Below are 15,947 nucleotides of genomic sequence, written 5' to 3' on the forward strand. Positions count from 1 at the left end.
TCCCTCCAGTCCCTCTCTCTCTTTGCCTCCACCCTTTTTCTTTTCCTCCCTCTCTCCCCTCAGTTATTTATGAGCAGGACTTGAAATAGACTTCAGTATTTGATAAAAGTGTGATTCTTAATCCCAGTTGCCTGAGAAGTGCATTTCATTTTTATTTCCCATCAGCGACTGATGGAGGAGTGCAGCGGTTACCCACTCTGTGATTACTAATCTAAATCCATTGGGTTCTGGTGGACATGTATAAAGATAATGAGGACTTGTATGTACATGGTAATGCCACCAGTAAGACTTTTTTTGTGTGTGTGTGCAAAGTAATGGACTGTGATGTGACAGAGACGTAAGAAAGAGGAGCCATCTAAGAAGCACAATTCATTTCACAAACAACAATATTTTCAAAATCCCTAATTACAAATCTCTCACTTCTGGGCTGCTGTTTGATGGTTCAACATTCACTTGTGCTTTTTTCGAAAGAGGTGGAAAAATAAAATGGATTATAAATTTAAGATGACAGTTACACCATATGAACGAGGCCCCTTGTGTATCCGTTCGCTCAAAGACAGCTGCAAATTTAACTCTGCCTCCTTATGTGGCACTTAGCGATGTGTAACATAACCTGAATATATCTGCTAAGTTCATTATGACAGTGTTTTCTATAGCTGGCAAATGTTCTTTAGAATCCTACAGCAAATTAGCTCATCCCCCGGGACACGTTTTATTGGATGATTCAACACTAGAGGATGCAGCAGAACTACTGGAGCTCTCCGCAGCCATCCCTAGTTGCCATGGGGTTAATATTTAAAAGCACAACTCCCAGTCGTGTATTGATGATATGTTTTGAAAATTGCTGAGGCAGGCTCATTGTGACAGTGCTGTCTAGAAGATAGCCAAGTCCTCCTTCCTCTTTCCCCTCCCCCCTCTAGAGCCAGCAGATGGAAAACACACCAAAGCGTGTCATGTAATGTAATATAACTTTACACACAAAAGGTGTTTCACACCATCCTCATCTGTCTTCTGATCTACCACAAAAAGGGGTTTTTTACCAAACACACGCTTGGTCTCCAACCTATGATTGTGGCTGGTTAAACTGGTGGGGGGGCAGGGTGGGGTGTGCGGATGTGGGGATTAGCTTGACAAAGACACACATACATATGAAAACACTGAACCTCAGCAGCTAAAAGTAGAAAACAAGTGGAAAATAGGCTGCGCCTCCAAACCGCCTGTGGCATACTTCCTTCATCGTCTTCTTCTCTTCAATGAACTAAACTGCCACAACTTCAGTGCAACATCTCAGATGCAGACAGTGAAAAGAAGAAAGAGGAGCGATCTGTTATTCCTCCACTATCACCAGCATCATCATCAACACAAGCCTTTTCCCCCGGATCCCAGTTTGTTCGGCGCACTCCTCTATGCAGAGCAACACGGCTCCGGTGGAGGAACACTGTAGGCAGCTGTCAAGTGCAGGCTGCTGCTACTGCAGCTGTAGTTGAGCCTCGGCGCCGTACCGACTGATTTCACATTCACCAATAAGAGACTGCACAGGGGGTGAGAGAGAGAGAGCAGAGAGATAGAGGGAGAGTCTCGAAGTGAGTGGTGTGGAGAGGCAAGTGGAGTGGAAGAGTGTCAAAAGAAAAAAGAGGTTACAACACCTACCCAGCTCTTTTCTTTTTCTCCCGTCTGTTTTTTCTTCCTCTTTCTTGTGTTGCTCAGAAGAAGAAGAGAAGGGGGGGGAGCTTTTAAAAATTAACTGCAGAACAAGCTGCCTTTAGAGAAAGAAACAAAAGAAGAAGAAGAAGGGGGAAAACCTCAAGTCAAGTCCCATTGAACTGCTGCCTCAGTGGAACAGGGACCAGTAAAGCTCTCTGTCCAAACACTCGGACTCTTCTTGACTCCCACGCTGGCTGGACTGGTCCCAGTGCTCGGCCCCACTCTCCTCCACCCACCTGCCCACACCTGTCCCGCTTCCACCATGATGATGTACTTTTGGGTGAGTACTGGACCACAAAGTGCAGATGTGTTTTGCGGTTATACCTCTCGGGCATGGGTAAAGGAGTGGTGTGTGTATATGTGTGTGTGACATATGCATCAGTGTGTTTCAGCCCCTACAGTTTTTCCCATGTGAGTTTGTGCATGTGTGGTGTTGCACCTCCCACATGCATGAGCAGAGCTGATGGTTTTCCACTTCTTTGTGTTTTATTGATGCTGGATGCTGCAGCCTTATGCTATAGAGGCCTGTAAGTACTGTACGTGCCGGATTTATTCAGCCTTTAAATGAGAGGATGTTGGTGTGTGATTATTACCCACACTAATACTCACACTGTTATTCAACTTCCACTGACAGTCAAACTACCCAGCATGCAGCGTGTCTGCCATTTGAAACTATATTACCCTGATTTAACATCATCAGCATTTCAGAATGACCTGCTTAGGGTCTTTTGGGGACACATTTTGATTTCTTCATCCGCGTCTGGGTTTCAAACGCTTTCTGTGATGTTGTTTTTGTACCCTGTGTATCTAAGTCAGCCACAATTCCTCCTATTTTTGTCTTTTCATAAATTAAACAGCATTAAGCACAGAGTGAGGATGATTACAGATTGTTAACCAGAGCTGCTGATTAATTCTGTTTGAGATCATGTGTGATTAGTCAGATTGGTTTTGTCTCTTCTGTGGTTTGTATTCTCACCACAACAATACCCGCCCAGTGCTCACTGCTGTTGCTTTTTTTTAAAATTATTTTATTACTCACTATTGCAGATCATTTTAATCCCCCGGTTTTGCTAACTTGTATTTTGTACTTTCACAGAGACACAAAGCAGAAATTAGTTTGCAAATGCAGTAGATATTTCCAGCATCTTCTCTGTAAGGAGTGTTCACTGTAATGCAGTTAAAGTTGTTTTCTGCAGACTTTGTGAATTTGAGTGTGTGTGTGTGTGTGTGTGTGGCTATTGATTGTGAGTTCAGATTTCTGGGGAGAGAGCATCTTTCTTTGGGGGGAAAGTTACTTTATGTGGAAGACTCTATTATGCACAACTTAATACTTGCATCGCCTTTTTTTTTTTACTTGGAAATGAGAGTAAATCAAGTATAACAAAAGCATGTTAAGCCAGCTAAGAACAACACAGCTCTGGATATTGACTTAAAGCTCAAATTTCTGGACAGAGGATGTTTTGGGGCCAAAGTTACTCAGTGGAGAAATGAGCTGCCGTTTGAACCACATGAAAAAGTTTGCTTTTTGTTTTCAAGTTGAGTGGACAGGAAGGTGAAAGGAAGGTATATGATTTCCAAATTATGTCATAACTAAAAGAAAAATAATACGACATATAGCAATGGGCGTTCTGGAGGCCTCGCTCCAACACAGGGCTCAAATAATCAAAGTGGTTGCTCTTGTGATGCTTCCTCTGTATTGATGCTTATTGAAAGAGACTTGTCACTGACTTCTCACTTCTTGGAGGGTTTGCGCCTTTCTCCACCTCCAGTTTCATCACTAATTCTCAATTCGGCCATTCGGGGCAATGACTAGACACCGAGTGAAGCAGTAATGCTGACAGTTTGGAGCCCTGTAGGCTCATCAGTCTAAAGGTGGACCCAATGTATTGTAGTGGGCAGTTTCTTTCAGCATATCAGTTAAAGAGATGCTGTACCTCTGCTTGGTTGTGTGTGTGTTCATGAGTGGATCCATTAGTATTGGGTTAAATAAACATTAGCTAGATAAATATATTTCTACTTCTTCCTCACTTGAATAGTAGCATCACTGTTTTTGCAGTATGCTTTAATTCAATACACGACTCCTCAATTGATCACTCCAAAATTGTTTTTTTTTACTTTGGAGGATGAGGATGTCTAATTTCTGAATGATCACAGGACCCAAATATCCAGTGTTATCGATAATCCTTTGCTCAAAAATAAAACGCAGTAAGCAATTCCACGCAGAGACAGTGAATTGTTTAGCATCCAAGCTAGCAACACTAAAAGAAGAGTACTTGTGTGAGGTAACAAGAACAAGCCGATGTATATCACTGTATTAGTTTATAAAGTCAAGATGAAAAACAGTTACTGAAATAATAAGTTAATAATTAGATGTGTTAATCAGCACAATGTTAAGTGACATCAATTTAGTTAATAGGGCCAATGTTTAAGTCATTTATCATACAAAAGTAATTAACATTTACTGGCTTTGGCTTCTTATATGTGAGGATTCACTGCTTTTCTTGATTTCATATTGTAACTTTAATATCTTTGGGTGTTCGTTCTTTCTTTCTTTATTTATTTTTTGGATGAAACAAGCATTTCAAGACGACCTTTCCCCCCTAGGAAACTGTGATGAGCCACTTAGATGATACAAGGGCTATTTGCTGTTTCAATGACTCACAGGGCAATGAAAATTATTGTTAGCTGCAGCTCTAAATGTGCTGTCACATTTATTAGGTTGAAGTTCAGAAGCTGGGAGTCGGCTTTCAGAAAATTTTAATGTGAAAAAAGTGATGAATTGATCACGATGTTCAGTAGAAAACCAATTGATAACAACTATTCTCTGGTAAATTGGATGTGTTTAGGTTTTAGACAGTTGATGTGACAGCAGTTTGACATCCTAATCAAGTGTCTTGCATTATTAATGCCCTGTATTGTTGACACTGTGTGGTGAAGACACTTTTCCACAGTGTGGACATTAAAGTTCTTAACTATCACATAAAATAAGCAATTTGAAAGCAAAGTGACGGGTTCTGGGAAAACAAATTTTTGATTAAAGTAAAATAATCAGCTAGTGGACAAATAGACAATGAAAACATTTTTGGTGTCCTAATTTAAAAAAAAAGTAACAACATAGCATTTTGAATGGAAAGCCAGGAAAGGGCACGTGAGAAGTGGCAGGAGTTTATTTTGAAAAATATTTTGGGGTTAGCGTCAAGCAACACTGCAGGGAGTGGGGTTACAAAATTATGGAAGTTTGACCATCTCGGTTTTTTACATTTTGCTTGCAAACCCTAAAATCAACATCTGCTCGGCAGCACAACATTTGCTGGGCAACATGAAAAGTGAAACTGTAAGAGCACTGCATTCCACTTGTCATTCCTGAGAAGAGCAACATCACAACCGGTGCATGATCAATGATTTACTGCCCATCCAGTGTGTGTGTCTGTGTGTGTGTGTCTTAGACGGTCAGCATTTAGCTACGAGAGCAGGGTGGGACCGCCTCCTGTTTGAACTGCAGGTGGTGAGCATTACCTGCGCTCCCTCCGGAGGCCTGTCAGCCGTGCATCAGTCTCGGGAACCTGCAAGCTCCCCTCATTAGAATATTTATTCACCAAGCAGATGTTCTTATCCAGGGCAATTACCTTTGGCTTACATTTCCCTGTTGCCCACTGACATAGATGAATGTGTATACAAAGATGTCCCAGGTTATGCATGGGGCCCCTGGGTGCCACACACCTTTCTCGCCCATATGTACGGAAGACAAAGGAGCAAGCGTCTGGTTTGCCACAGTGTGGAAACCAAACCCAACCTCAGCTCCACTGTGGTAATTGGAGGAAGTGGAGGCGACATCTCCTGCGATGGCCACAGTGATGGAGAGGCGGCCTGTATATCATTCTCTCCACCCGGCTGTTCTTTTGCATTAGAGACAGAGAGAAAAAGGGAAGAGCCATGGAGTGGAGAAACCATGCATGCTTCTGTCCTCCCCTCAGTGTGATGAATAATTTAGCAGTGCAGGGCCCTTGCTGTCGAGTAGAGATGGTGGTAATGGGGAGACTGGATATATATGGCATGGCAAGGAGCAATGGTTTACGTTAGACTTCCCCGTCCAATGCACTCAACTGTGCCGCAGGCTGCTCACATGGTGTGTCTGGCCTGCATTAATGGTTTGTTTTTATCTGCAAAATAAATAAATAAATAAATAAAAGACAGAGATGTCCACATGCAGTGGCTTAAAAATGAGGACGGAGCCTCTTTGAGGCTTTGGAGTTGTGGTCATTAGCAGGAGTGGATTCCCTTTAGGTAGACATTCAATCAAAGCCTGTATGATTTGATCCTGTATGATGCATTATATTCTAAATGGTATCAGTATGTTAGACTTAGAAATGAAGAATAGCTCAACACACTTCTGTATCCTCCCTTATTGCACACAGTGCATATTGTATATGTACTGTAGAGCATGTGCTGTGGATGCAGCGCATGAATATGGTCTCAGCCTCTGGTGAGACATTACAAACCCACACACTTATGTTTGCAGCCTAGCCAGTGGAGAATGTTGAAATTCATGGCGGACAGCATATAGGGGCAGAGCTGATCAGCCATTCTGGTCTGGAGAGCAGCGAGTCCAGGCCGTCGGTTTCATATTGCAAGATGAAGTGCTTGCGATCGTTTGTTAATGTATTAATTGATCTGTGTCCTCAGACAGGCAAATCAGGAGTAGTGTCACGTAGACTCTTTAGTACTCCTCGAGACGCTTTCATTAGCTGCTGCTGGCCAGCTCTCCACCCCCATTACAAGACCGTGCTGCCACACACTTTACCTGACTGCTGTAATAACTTCAGACATTTCTATCTCCCCGGCAAGTCCTCCAACAGCCAGAAGAGTTTGGGGGCTTAACATCAAATGTGAGGCACTTCTTAGAAAGGATTATACCGCAGGTGATTCATTCTGTGGCGTCACATGCCGTTGTTTTGTCTGCGTTGTTGCCTCTCCTTTTCTTACAAGTTTCAGTAACAGCTGCTGCAATCAGTCATTAACTTCCACCTTAATGTTTTATAATCTGGAAGGCACACACGGCTCTGAAGCAGAACTGATGTAACAGCTCTGCTAAAGAGCTGAAGTAAGGAAGCAGTGGGGTCAGTGCATCCAGGAAACTGTTTAATAGGCTAATACAAATTCAATCAACTTTATCTAGTTGGAAATTGTGTATTTTTTCAGGGTCATTTTGAAAAGAGTTGGTAGAACAGAATTTGGAAACCCATTCCCCACCCTTTGTGCTCTGTGGGATCATAAGCCATCGGTAGCTTTTAGCAATAATTCTGTCAGCTTTTGGTCTCTTCCTCTTCCTCTGTCTAGAGCTCGGCTAATTGTGATGAGGCCCTGACAGCAGGTTTTACTTGCAGGATTTTTACACCACAGTCCTCTTTGATATTAACTGCACAGCTGATAAAGAGATTAGATTCAGGAGGAGAGGATGGAGACGAGGACAGGGGGAGGAGGAGAAGGAGGGTGGGTCGTTCTTAAACTACAGAAAGACACCTACACGGGGGAAATCACTGGCGAGTTTAGCAGAGGAAAATAGATCCGGACGCAGTAAAAGCCTTGCGCTCACTTATTGCACCTGCTATCATTAGCGCTTTTGTACACATGGTCAGCCTCCCAGGGAAAAGTCATTATCCAGCTGTGCCGTTATTTTTCTGCTGTTTTCTCCTAGTGGAGTGTGACTTCAGGGCTATAGCCAGCGTACCATTTAATGCCTCCAACACAATAAAGGACTCTAGCCTTAATGATGTGGGATTGGATGGCCATGCCTCAGGTTGTCCAGGGGCTTGTGTGCTGTTACTGTGAGCGGCCATTTTGCCTTGCTGCTGTTGAGGCTCTGAGTCAATTCAGTTTCAGCCATTCCAGAGGAAGCAAAAATAAAAATCTGATTTAATGATTAATGTTGGCAGCGTTATTTAAAGGGTCCTCTCTTTCTCTTCAGGAGAATGAAAGAGTAAAGGAATGCAGCTTGAGCAGCGAAACAATGAGGAGAGGAGGAGCCGGTGGAGTAGTTGGATGGAAAGTTGCCAGTGCACACCAACGTGCCAAACGTGATATTGTCTGTTTTTCCACTCGTGACTGAGTGAATCACAGGCAAAGGGATGTGTGATTATGCAGATTAATGTTGTAAACTAAAGCAAAGCAGTCATTATACATGTTACTGACTCAGAGCATAAAATATTAAAAAATATGGCTTCTCCAAGAAATGGAGCAAACGTTCAAAGATTTTGCCCCAAATTCCACAACGTCTTAAATCTAAAAATAGACAGACATCATTCGAACACTCACGGTAGAACAACAAGCATATCTAAAGATCATAGCTTGTGTCATTTAAGCCTGGAAGAGACAGGGAAAGGTTTCTCTTCTTCTTTGGCAATTTAGATGCTCTGGCCTAAAATATTATCCAAGGAAAGAAGTTGTTTCTTTCAGCACTGATTCATTTGCCGGAGTTTCTTTTCCTCTTCTTTTTCACTTCATGTGCTTCTGAAGTAGCTGTTTAAGTGAGCTTTTCTGATGCCAAGTTCTATACACTGGTAATTATTTTTTGCTGTCTTATTTATTTATTTTGCTTTCTGCGGTCAGCCTGTTGCACTGCCAGTAACTCCGGGAGTCTCTCATGGCAGTCCTTCACCCTGCTCAGCAGCGATGCAGCAGAAGGTGTGTGCATCGCTAACACACCTGTGCCACAGATATGCCCCAAAGTGTCAGTTTTCACATACAGAAAAGATTGGAGGAGAGGCCCCTGTGAAAACTGCAGCAGTATATCCACTGGCAACCTGCCACGCATGATAAGAAAACCACTTCTGCCCTCTTTCTCTCACAGCAACAAATGCAATTTGTGCACTTTCCGCTATTTTATACTCAGTTATTCAAACCGAGGCGTCAAGTCGCACACTTTAAAATTCCGAAACAAAAAGTGCTTGCAGAAGGTTTTGTGCTTACTATATCTCTCTGGTGAACAGCTTTTGAGATTTAAAGATTTATGGAGTAAAATCATTTTTACAGGTAGTGTACATTCATACAAGGGAAGAACAAAAACATCTCACTTAACTGGAAACAAAAAAGAGCCACAGTGATTGAAAACAGTGTTAAAGGCTTGGAGATGCAAAAGAGTTTAGGCACATAAATTTGATAGAATATGCTTTAGTTTTCCATTTCTGTGTAAAATGTGCCGAACGGTTGACGTTGCCTTCTTCTGTGTGTAATGGTCATTTAACTTCTCCACTGAGTGTGAATAAGTTCATTGTCAGCATTCATATAAATTGGCTTCCCACAGAAAGATAGATCAGAGTTCACTGAAAATCTTACTGAGGCACATTATATCCCCGTACACCTCCTGCATATCCACATGCAAGTGCGTACATAACAGAATAAGCTTTAATGGCAGGTGTGGTGCATGCATGAGGAATTTAACTCTGGTACAATGGCTCTCAATGTGTCCATAAAGCAATGAGTAGAAAAGTAAAAAAAGTAATACTGAGTCAACAAAAAAGAAAAAGAATATGCATTAAAAATAATACTACTTATAAATGTAGAAATATAAATATATATACACAGTTTAGATGCAGCTTTCCAAACAGATATATACAAAGGTATATTTTCAAGGTATTACAATGAGGGTTGTCATTCTGTTGCACAGTCATGGGTTAAGTGTTCGTCAGAGTAATGGCCCAGGGGGAAGAAACTGTCCTTGTGTCTGGTTGTTCTGGTGCACAGTGACCTGTAACGCCATCCAGAAGGGATGAGTTGAAACAGTTTGTGTCCAGGGTGTGAGGGGTCTGCAGTGATCCTCTCTGCCCTCCTTTTGACCTGTGAGGTGTACAGGTCCTCCATGGAGGACAGGCTGGCACAGATGGTCTTTTCTGCAGTACTGACTGTTCTCTGGAGTCTGTTCCTGTCCTGTCCGGTTGCTGAGCCAAACCAGACAGTGATGGAGGTGCAGAGAACAGACTTGATGATTCCTCTGTAGAACTGTATCAGCTGCTCCTGGGGCAGGTTGAACTTCCTGAGCTGGTGCAGGAAGTACATCCTCTGCTGTGCCTTCTTGATGATGGTCCTGATGTTGGACGTCCACTTCAGGTCCTGGGAGACTGTGGATCCTGGGAACTTGAAGGACTCTACTGCTGATACAGTGCTGCTGAGTATGGTGGTAGTAGTTGGGGGAACTCTTCCTGAAGTCCACTGTCATCTCCACCATTTTGACTGTGTTCAGCTCCAGGTTGTTGTGACTACATTACAGGGCCAGATGTTCAACCTCCCGTCTGTAGGCTGACTCGTCACTGTCTAAGTTGAAACCGAGGATCGTTTTGTCATCTGTGAACATCAGGAGTTTAACAGAGGGGTCCTCTGAAGTGCAGTCACTTGTGTAGAGGGAAAACAGTAGCAGGGAGAGCACACATCCCCGGGAGGCACCTGGGCTGATAGTCCACAAAGAAGACCAGTGCATAGGTCTCTGGAGAGATGAGGTGTTGCAGGATGTAGTGGAGTGCCATGCTGACTGCATCATCCACTGACCTGTTTCCCTGGTAGGCAAACTGCAGGGGGTCTACAGTGTCCTACGGTTGGGCCAACACCAGTCTCTCAAAGGACTTCATAACTACAGATGTCAGGGTGACAGGTCTGTAATCATTCAGTCCACTGATGGTGGGTTTCTTGGTGACTGGGATAATATTAACATATAAAGAAGAAGAGGCTTTATTTATTGTAACATTGTGACATGTACAATGAAATTATGTTTGGAGCCAAGGGCCCCAGGCCACTATGTGCATACACGCCGCCATCACGGGCAACAGTGATGGCGGCGTGGTCTTGCCCAAGGACACTTCAACATGTGGACCGCAGGCACTGAGATTCAAACCTTCAACTTTCCGGTTGGGAGACGGCTGTTCTACCCACCACACTGCTGTCGCCTAAAGGTATAAACACGTCTGTGCTGTGTCCAAAGTAAATAAAAAAAATCTGTACAGGAGTAAATATTATATATTGTAGTTGATACAACCCAGATTCTTCATTTAGATTAGCTATAGCCAGAGAGTTTAAAGTGATAAGTTTGATATGTATATACAAAATATGCAACATGGAGGTGGTAATTTGTAATAATAGTCAAATGTCTGCTTCTCCACTGACATGCTCATATATGTTTATCTTTACAGTTGCAAAGGCTCTATTCAAAGCTTGTTCCCAGGGAGTATAACCCCCCGTCACATAAAAGGGGTTTAAAAAACAGTGTGGTACATAGGCTGTAAAATTAATGGCAGGAGAGTGACATGAGTGTTATAGGTTATTGACCGATTTCATGGAATTTATGACCCTAATCAAGAGGCAGTGTCAAAGGGAATGAAGCAAATAAGAGTAGCGCTGACAGCAGGGCCGTGCTGTGGCCACTGGACACCACAATTTGAGCCTTTCCAGTAAATTGTGGCCGGGACTTTATAAGTCTCGGCGGAGGCCCCTTTCACTCTGGCTGGCTGGGTCCCAAGGCCATGGCCTGAGCCTACCTCCATCCTCCAGGTCAGACAGAGCTCTGCTCAGTGAATGATGAGAAACACTTCATCTCACCTCGTGTCAGGCTTGGCCTCTCAGCGTCAGGCTTTGTCTGTGTGTGCATGTTTATGTGCATCCACAAGTTTGATTTATGAGTGCGCTGTATTTGTTGGGGTGGGGGTGGGGGTTCATGATTATGATCATTAGTTTGTTTTCATGGTCGTTATATAATCCACTGTATATTTATACCTACCGGTGTCTGTTTTCATGCCCAGGGTGAGTTGGTCAAAGCTCCTGTTTAAGCTTCGACTAGAAACAGAAATATTCAGCAGTGTGCACAGGGCCAGCCCATAAAGATGACTGAACTCCTGCTGATAAATAATTCTCAGTGAAAAAGATGTATAATGTGACATGTGTGTCATTTTATCGCATATATAGTACATACATACATACATGCATACATATATACGTACAATATACTGTATATGCAGTTGAAGTCAGAGGTTTATATACACCTTAGCCAAATACATTTAAACTCAGTTTATTCCCAAAACATTCCCTGTCTTAGGTCAGTTAGGATCACTACTTTATTTTAAGGAAAAAATATTTATTTCAGCTTTAATTTCTTCCATCACATTCCCAGTGGGTCAGAAGTTTACATACACTCCGTTAGTATTTGGTAGCACTACCTTTAAATTGTTTAACTTGGGTCAAATGTTTCAGGATGCCTTCCACAAACAACTTACAATAAGTTGCTGGACTTTTAGCCCATTCCTCCAGACAGAACTGGTGGAACTGAGTCAGGTCTGTAGGCCTCCTTGCTCCCACAGCCTTTTTCAGTTCTGCCCAAAAATTTCCTATTGGATTGAGGACAGGTCTTTATTATGGCCACTCCAGCACCTTGACTTTGTTGTCCTTAAGCCATTTTACCACAACTTTGTAAGTCTGTTTGGGGTCATTGTCCATTTGGAAGACCTTCTGTGACCAAGCTTTAACTTCGTGACTGATGTCTTGAGATGCTGCTTCAACATATCCACATAATCTTCCTTCCTCATGATGCCATATATTGTGTGAAGTGGCCCAGTCTCTCCTGCAGCAAAGCACCCCCACAACATGATGCTGCCACCCCCATGCTTTATGGTTGGGATGGTGGTCTTCAACTTGCAAGCCTCCCCCTTTTTTATCCAGACATAACGATGGTCATTATGGCCAAACAGTTCAATTTGTTTCATCAGACCAGAGGACATTTCTCCAAAAGTAAGATCTGTGTCCTCATGTGCAGCTACAAACTGTCGTCTGCCTTTTTATGGTGGTCTTGGAGCAGTAGGTTCTTCTTTGCTGAGCAGCCTTTCAGGTCTTGTTGATATAGATACTTTGGTACTTGTTTCTTCTAGTGTCGTCACTGTTGTTCTGGGATTGATTTGTACTGTTTGGACCAAAGTACATTTATCTCTAGGAGACAGAACACATCTCCTTCCTGAGTGGTATGATGGCTGCGTTGTCCCATGGTGTTTATGCTTGTGTAAGAAAGCAGTACTGAGTTTGAAGGCAGGCCTTAAAACACATCCAGAGGTGCACCTGCTTTTTGGCTCAGATGCTGTCATTTAGCCAGTCAGAAGCTTCTAAAGCCATGATATTTTCTGGAACATTCCAAGCTGTTTAAAGGCACAGTCGACTGAGTTTATGTAAACTTCTGACTTCAACTGTACACAGAATACAGGTAAATACTGTATAATAAAATGAATACAGATAAGAGGATCACACAAGCCCCACATGTCTTTTTTTTTTAGCTTTTAACCCCTGATGCTGAATAGATGCTTTCTGCATCCAAGCCCACACTTGTTACTCAGGGTTGTGAATTTGTCAAACCCTGCACCAAACCACTGCTAGTACTTAATACAGCATGACTTTCTGTGATGTTTATTCATCAAAGAGCAAACGGTTCAACTGTAAATAAAAACAGGGCTCAGCAGGTGTAGCCCACCAGGAAAAAAAAAGAACAGAAGCGGTATTTTCACTATCATTACATTTTTTACAGTGCTAAGGCAAACAAAAGAAAGAAAAATACTATCAACATGGTATACGCGGCATTCACATCACATTATATGTAGCCGAGCTGGAGCAGCCATTCATGTCAGCCTAATAGTTGTAATTTTGGAGGTATTAGAGATATTGAGAATTTTTGACGGCTGCAGTAAAGGTACTGCCTTGTGAGTGTAAAGGCAGTGTGAATGTCTCCAAACTGCTCACGATATAGATGCATTTTGTGTTTAAAATCACTGGACATATACATAAATTAAAAAAACAAGTAGGTTCATAAAAACAGCCCTAATACATGTAGAGTTCCACTCACATGTCAGATGAATGCATTGATAAATATTTCAATTTGTCCTGATATTAACAATACTTGACTTGCCTAACTAAGACATGTACTGGCTGAACACTGAGCAGAAACAGCAAAAGTTTTTATCCCATAATCCCACTGAAGGCTGATTGCAAACAGTTTTTTTTTTATATGTTGTACAGGTGCACAGCTAAATAGTGGCAAGGAAGTAGTATTTAAAATGGGTCCACTTCCCCCAGAGAATTAATCTAAAACTAGAAACTGACATTATCTCGTTGTGAACAACTTGGCTTGGACCTCTCAGCGAGACGCAGCTCTGTGCTGTTTGTTTACTCAGGGTCCTTGAGGCTGTGGGAGAACGGTCAGCTGTGGCGGCGGCGCCTCTGCCGTTCTGCCCCAGCGCTCTGTGGCTTTGTACGGTGGCTTTTGTGCAGTGCTCTAACCTGCTTTAAAAGGCCTTTAGTGTGTGTCGTGACATGCTGTGCTATCACATCGTGGCCTCTGCAGAATGTATAGAGCCATTCAGACACTCTGCAGAGTGAAATGAGTTTTATCCAGCGGTTGACGGGTGAATGTAATGGCACTCTCTCCAGGGAGCAGAGTTTCCTATCCGCTGATGTTTGCACTGATATGATGTAGCGCTCACTTTCCACTGAGGAACAGTTTGGTCTCAGCTGTTTTAAATTATGCATTTTCATGACTAGAATATGGGAAGAGCATATGTGACATTTAAATTGAACAAAATGGATGTAAGGCTTGCATGTTACATAATCCATAGGCATTGATGTAGCCTCTGTTGCTGCATCATTTGTTGAATGATGATCATAAAATGAATAATACTTATAGTTTAAAACTTTATGAATGGCATGTATTAATAACTATATGAATGTCAGTGTTTGGAGGTATGAGAGCTTCAATGACTGCATAATTCCAAGAAACAACAAATAGAAAATAAATGTCTCTGCCCTGCTGATTGATGATTTGCCACCACTGTTGCCATAGTTTTTCATATAGTGATGAAGATATAAACATGGACGACCCTCTCCTCTTCTCATCATCAGCGATCCCGTGGCACTGGATGGAGTGCGCACTAGTATGCTTTTTAATTAAAAAGAAAATTCAATAACCTTATCAAGACTTGCCATTTTAGTTTGAGACGTATCGATCGGCTGTTCAGTTATGCAGATCCGCCGCTTTCATCTTCTGGGCAATTTTGCGTGGCGGCCTCTGGTTACTGAAAAGATCCCATTTCAAAAAATCTATTTCATATATTATTCAAGTTATGTTTAGTTTAGCTTACAATACAATATTTAAATATGTTGGCATGTACAGTGTGTCTTAATATTAAAGGGAGACAGAGTAGAGGTTACAACAGAATGAAATTGGAGGCAAAATGGAGCCATTGATAAAATAAATGCTGTTTTTTTAAGGGACATTTATGGATAAAACATGAAATTGGAGTTTGCAAGGTCTGTGTGAAGGTACGTGCCATCACCAGAGAGCCAGGCCAAGATGGACAAACTCCCACTAGTGAGAGAAGGGAAACTGTGCTACTGATGATGTGTCACAGCAGTAGGCTAATTGCCCACACACCTCTGTGTACCTCACTCTCTCTTTCTTTTTTCTTTTTGTTTCGGGGGGGGGCTCAATATGTCTGCTAATGGAATTAAAAACATGTTGCCAGGGGTCTTTGCAATTTGGAAAATAACTCCATTAAGTTCATTAATTTAATAATGGGCAATAATAATGAATAAAAAGTATTGCTCAATTAGAGGGGAGCGTACGGTTGGCTGTTTCACATTCATTCGAAATCACCTCAGTGTGCAACAGCTTAATGAGATTATAATGGAATTGATATCACATAGGTAGTGAATTAAACCGTTACCAGAGAACCCATTAGGAATGAATTTCTAATCCTGAAACACTTGTCACAGCTAAAATAGGCTTCTACTTTTGTTATTAGCCTTCACTAGAGAAGTGGTGAGGAATCAGGCTCGACTAGGATACACAGTGTGCAGGTGAATCCCTTGTGATGATGCGATGATGAAATAAAGTGGTTTTCCTTGATGTGTGTTAATAGGAGTGAATGTCAGGCCAGTCCCTCAGTATTTGTTTGGTATTGTATCTTTGGCTGTATCGGTGGCATCAGCTCATTAATCCCATCAGCGACCGCCTCCTCAGGTTTCATAGCCAGTACTTCCAGACCAGCAAAGCTGCTGAGGACTTCAGTTAAAATTACACAGACAGCACATTCATAGTAATCTAAAAAGGTCAGGATAAATTACACTGCTTATTTCAGTGAAAAAGGCAGGTAATGCGATCCGCTGTGAGTAGTTTTTTTTTTTTTTTTTTTTTTTTTTTTTTTTTTGGGGCGCGGTCACTTTTTTTTGGG

The 15,947-nt window shown here is 42.2% G+C and overlaps 1 protein-coding gene across 13 annotated transcripts in view; it reads left to right on the top strand.

Annotated features, from left to right (window-relative positions):
- LOC109962837 (RNA binding protein fox-1 homolog 3-like) overlaps positions 1 to 15,947 on the top strand; it is a 483,365-nt gene that overhangs the window by 359,604 nt on the left and 107,814 nt on the right. The window contains exon 1 of one of the 13 annotated variants that reach the window (XM_020604893.1): positions 1,727 to 1,984. The exons of the other annotated variants lie outside the window; for them this stretch is intronic. Coding sequence (XP_020460549.1) covers positions 1,967 to 1,984 — 18 coding nt within the window. The 5' untranslated portion in view covers positions 1,727 to 1,966. Of the gene's footprint in view, positions 1 to 1,726; positions 1,985 to 15,947 lie in introns of those variants that run through there. 13 annotated transcript variants of the gene reach the window in all.

The sequence above is a fragment of the Monopterus albus genome, unplaced genomic scaffold (assembly GCF_001952655.1).
Source record: "Monopterus albus unplaced genomic scaffold, M_albus_1.0 scaffold68.1, whole genome shotgun sequence".
Lineage (NCBI taxonomy): Eukaryota > Metazoa > Chordata > Actinopteri > Synbranchiformes > Synbranchidae > Monopterus > Monopterus albus.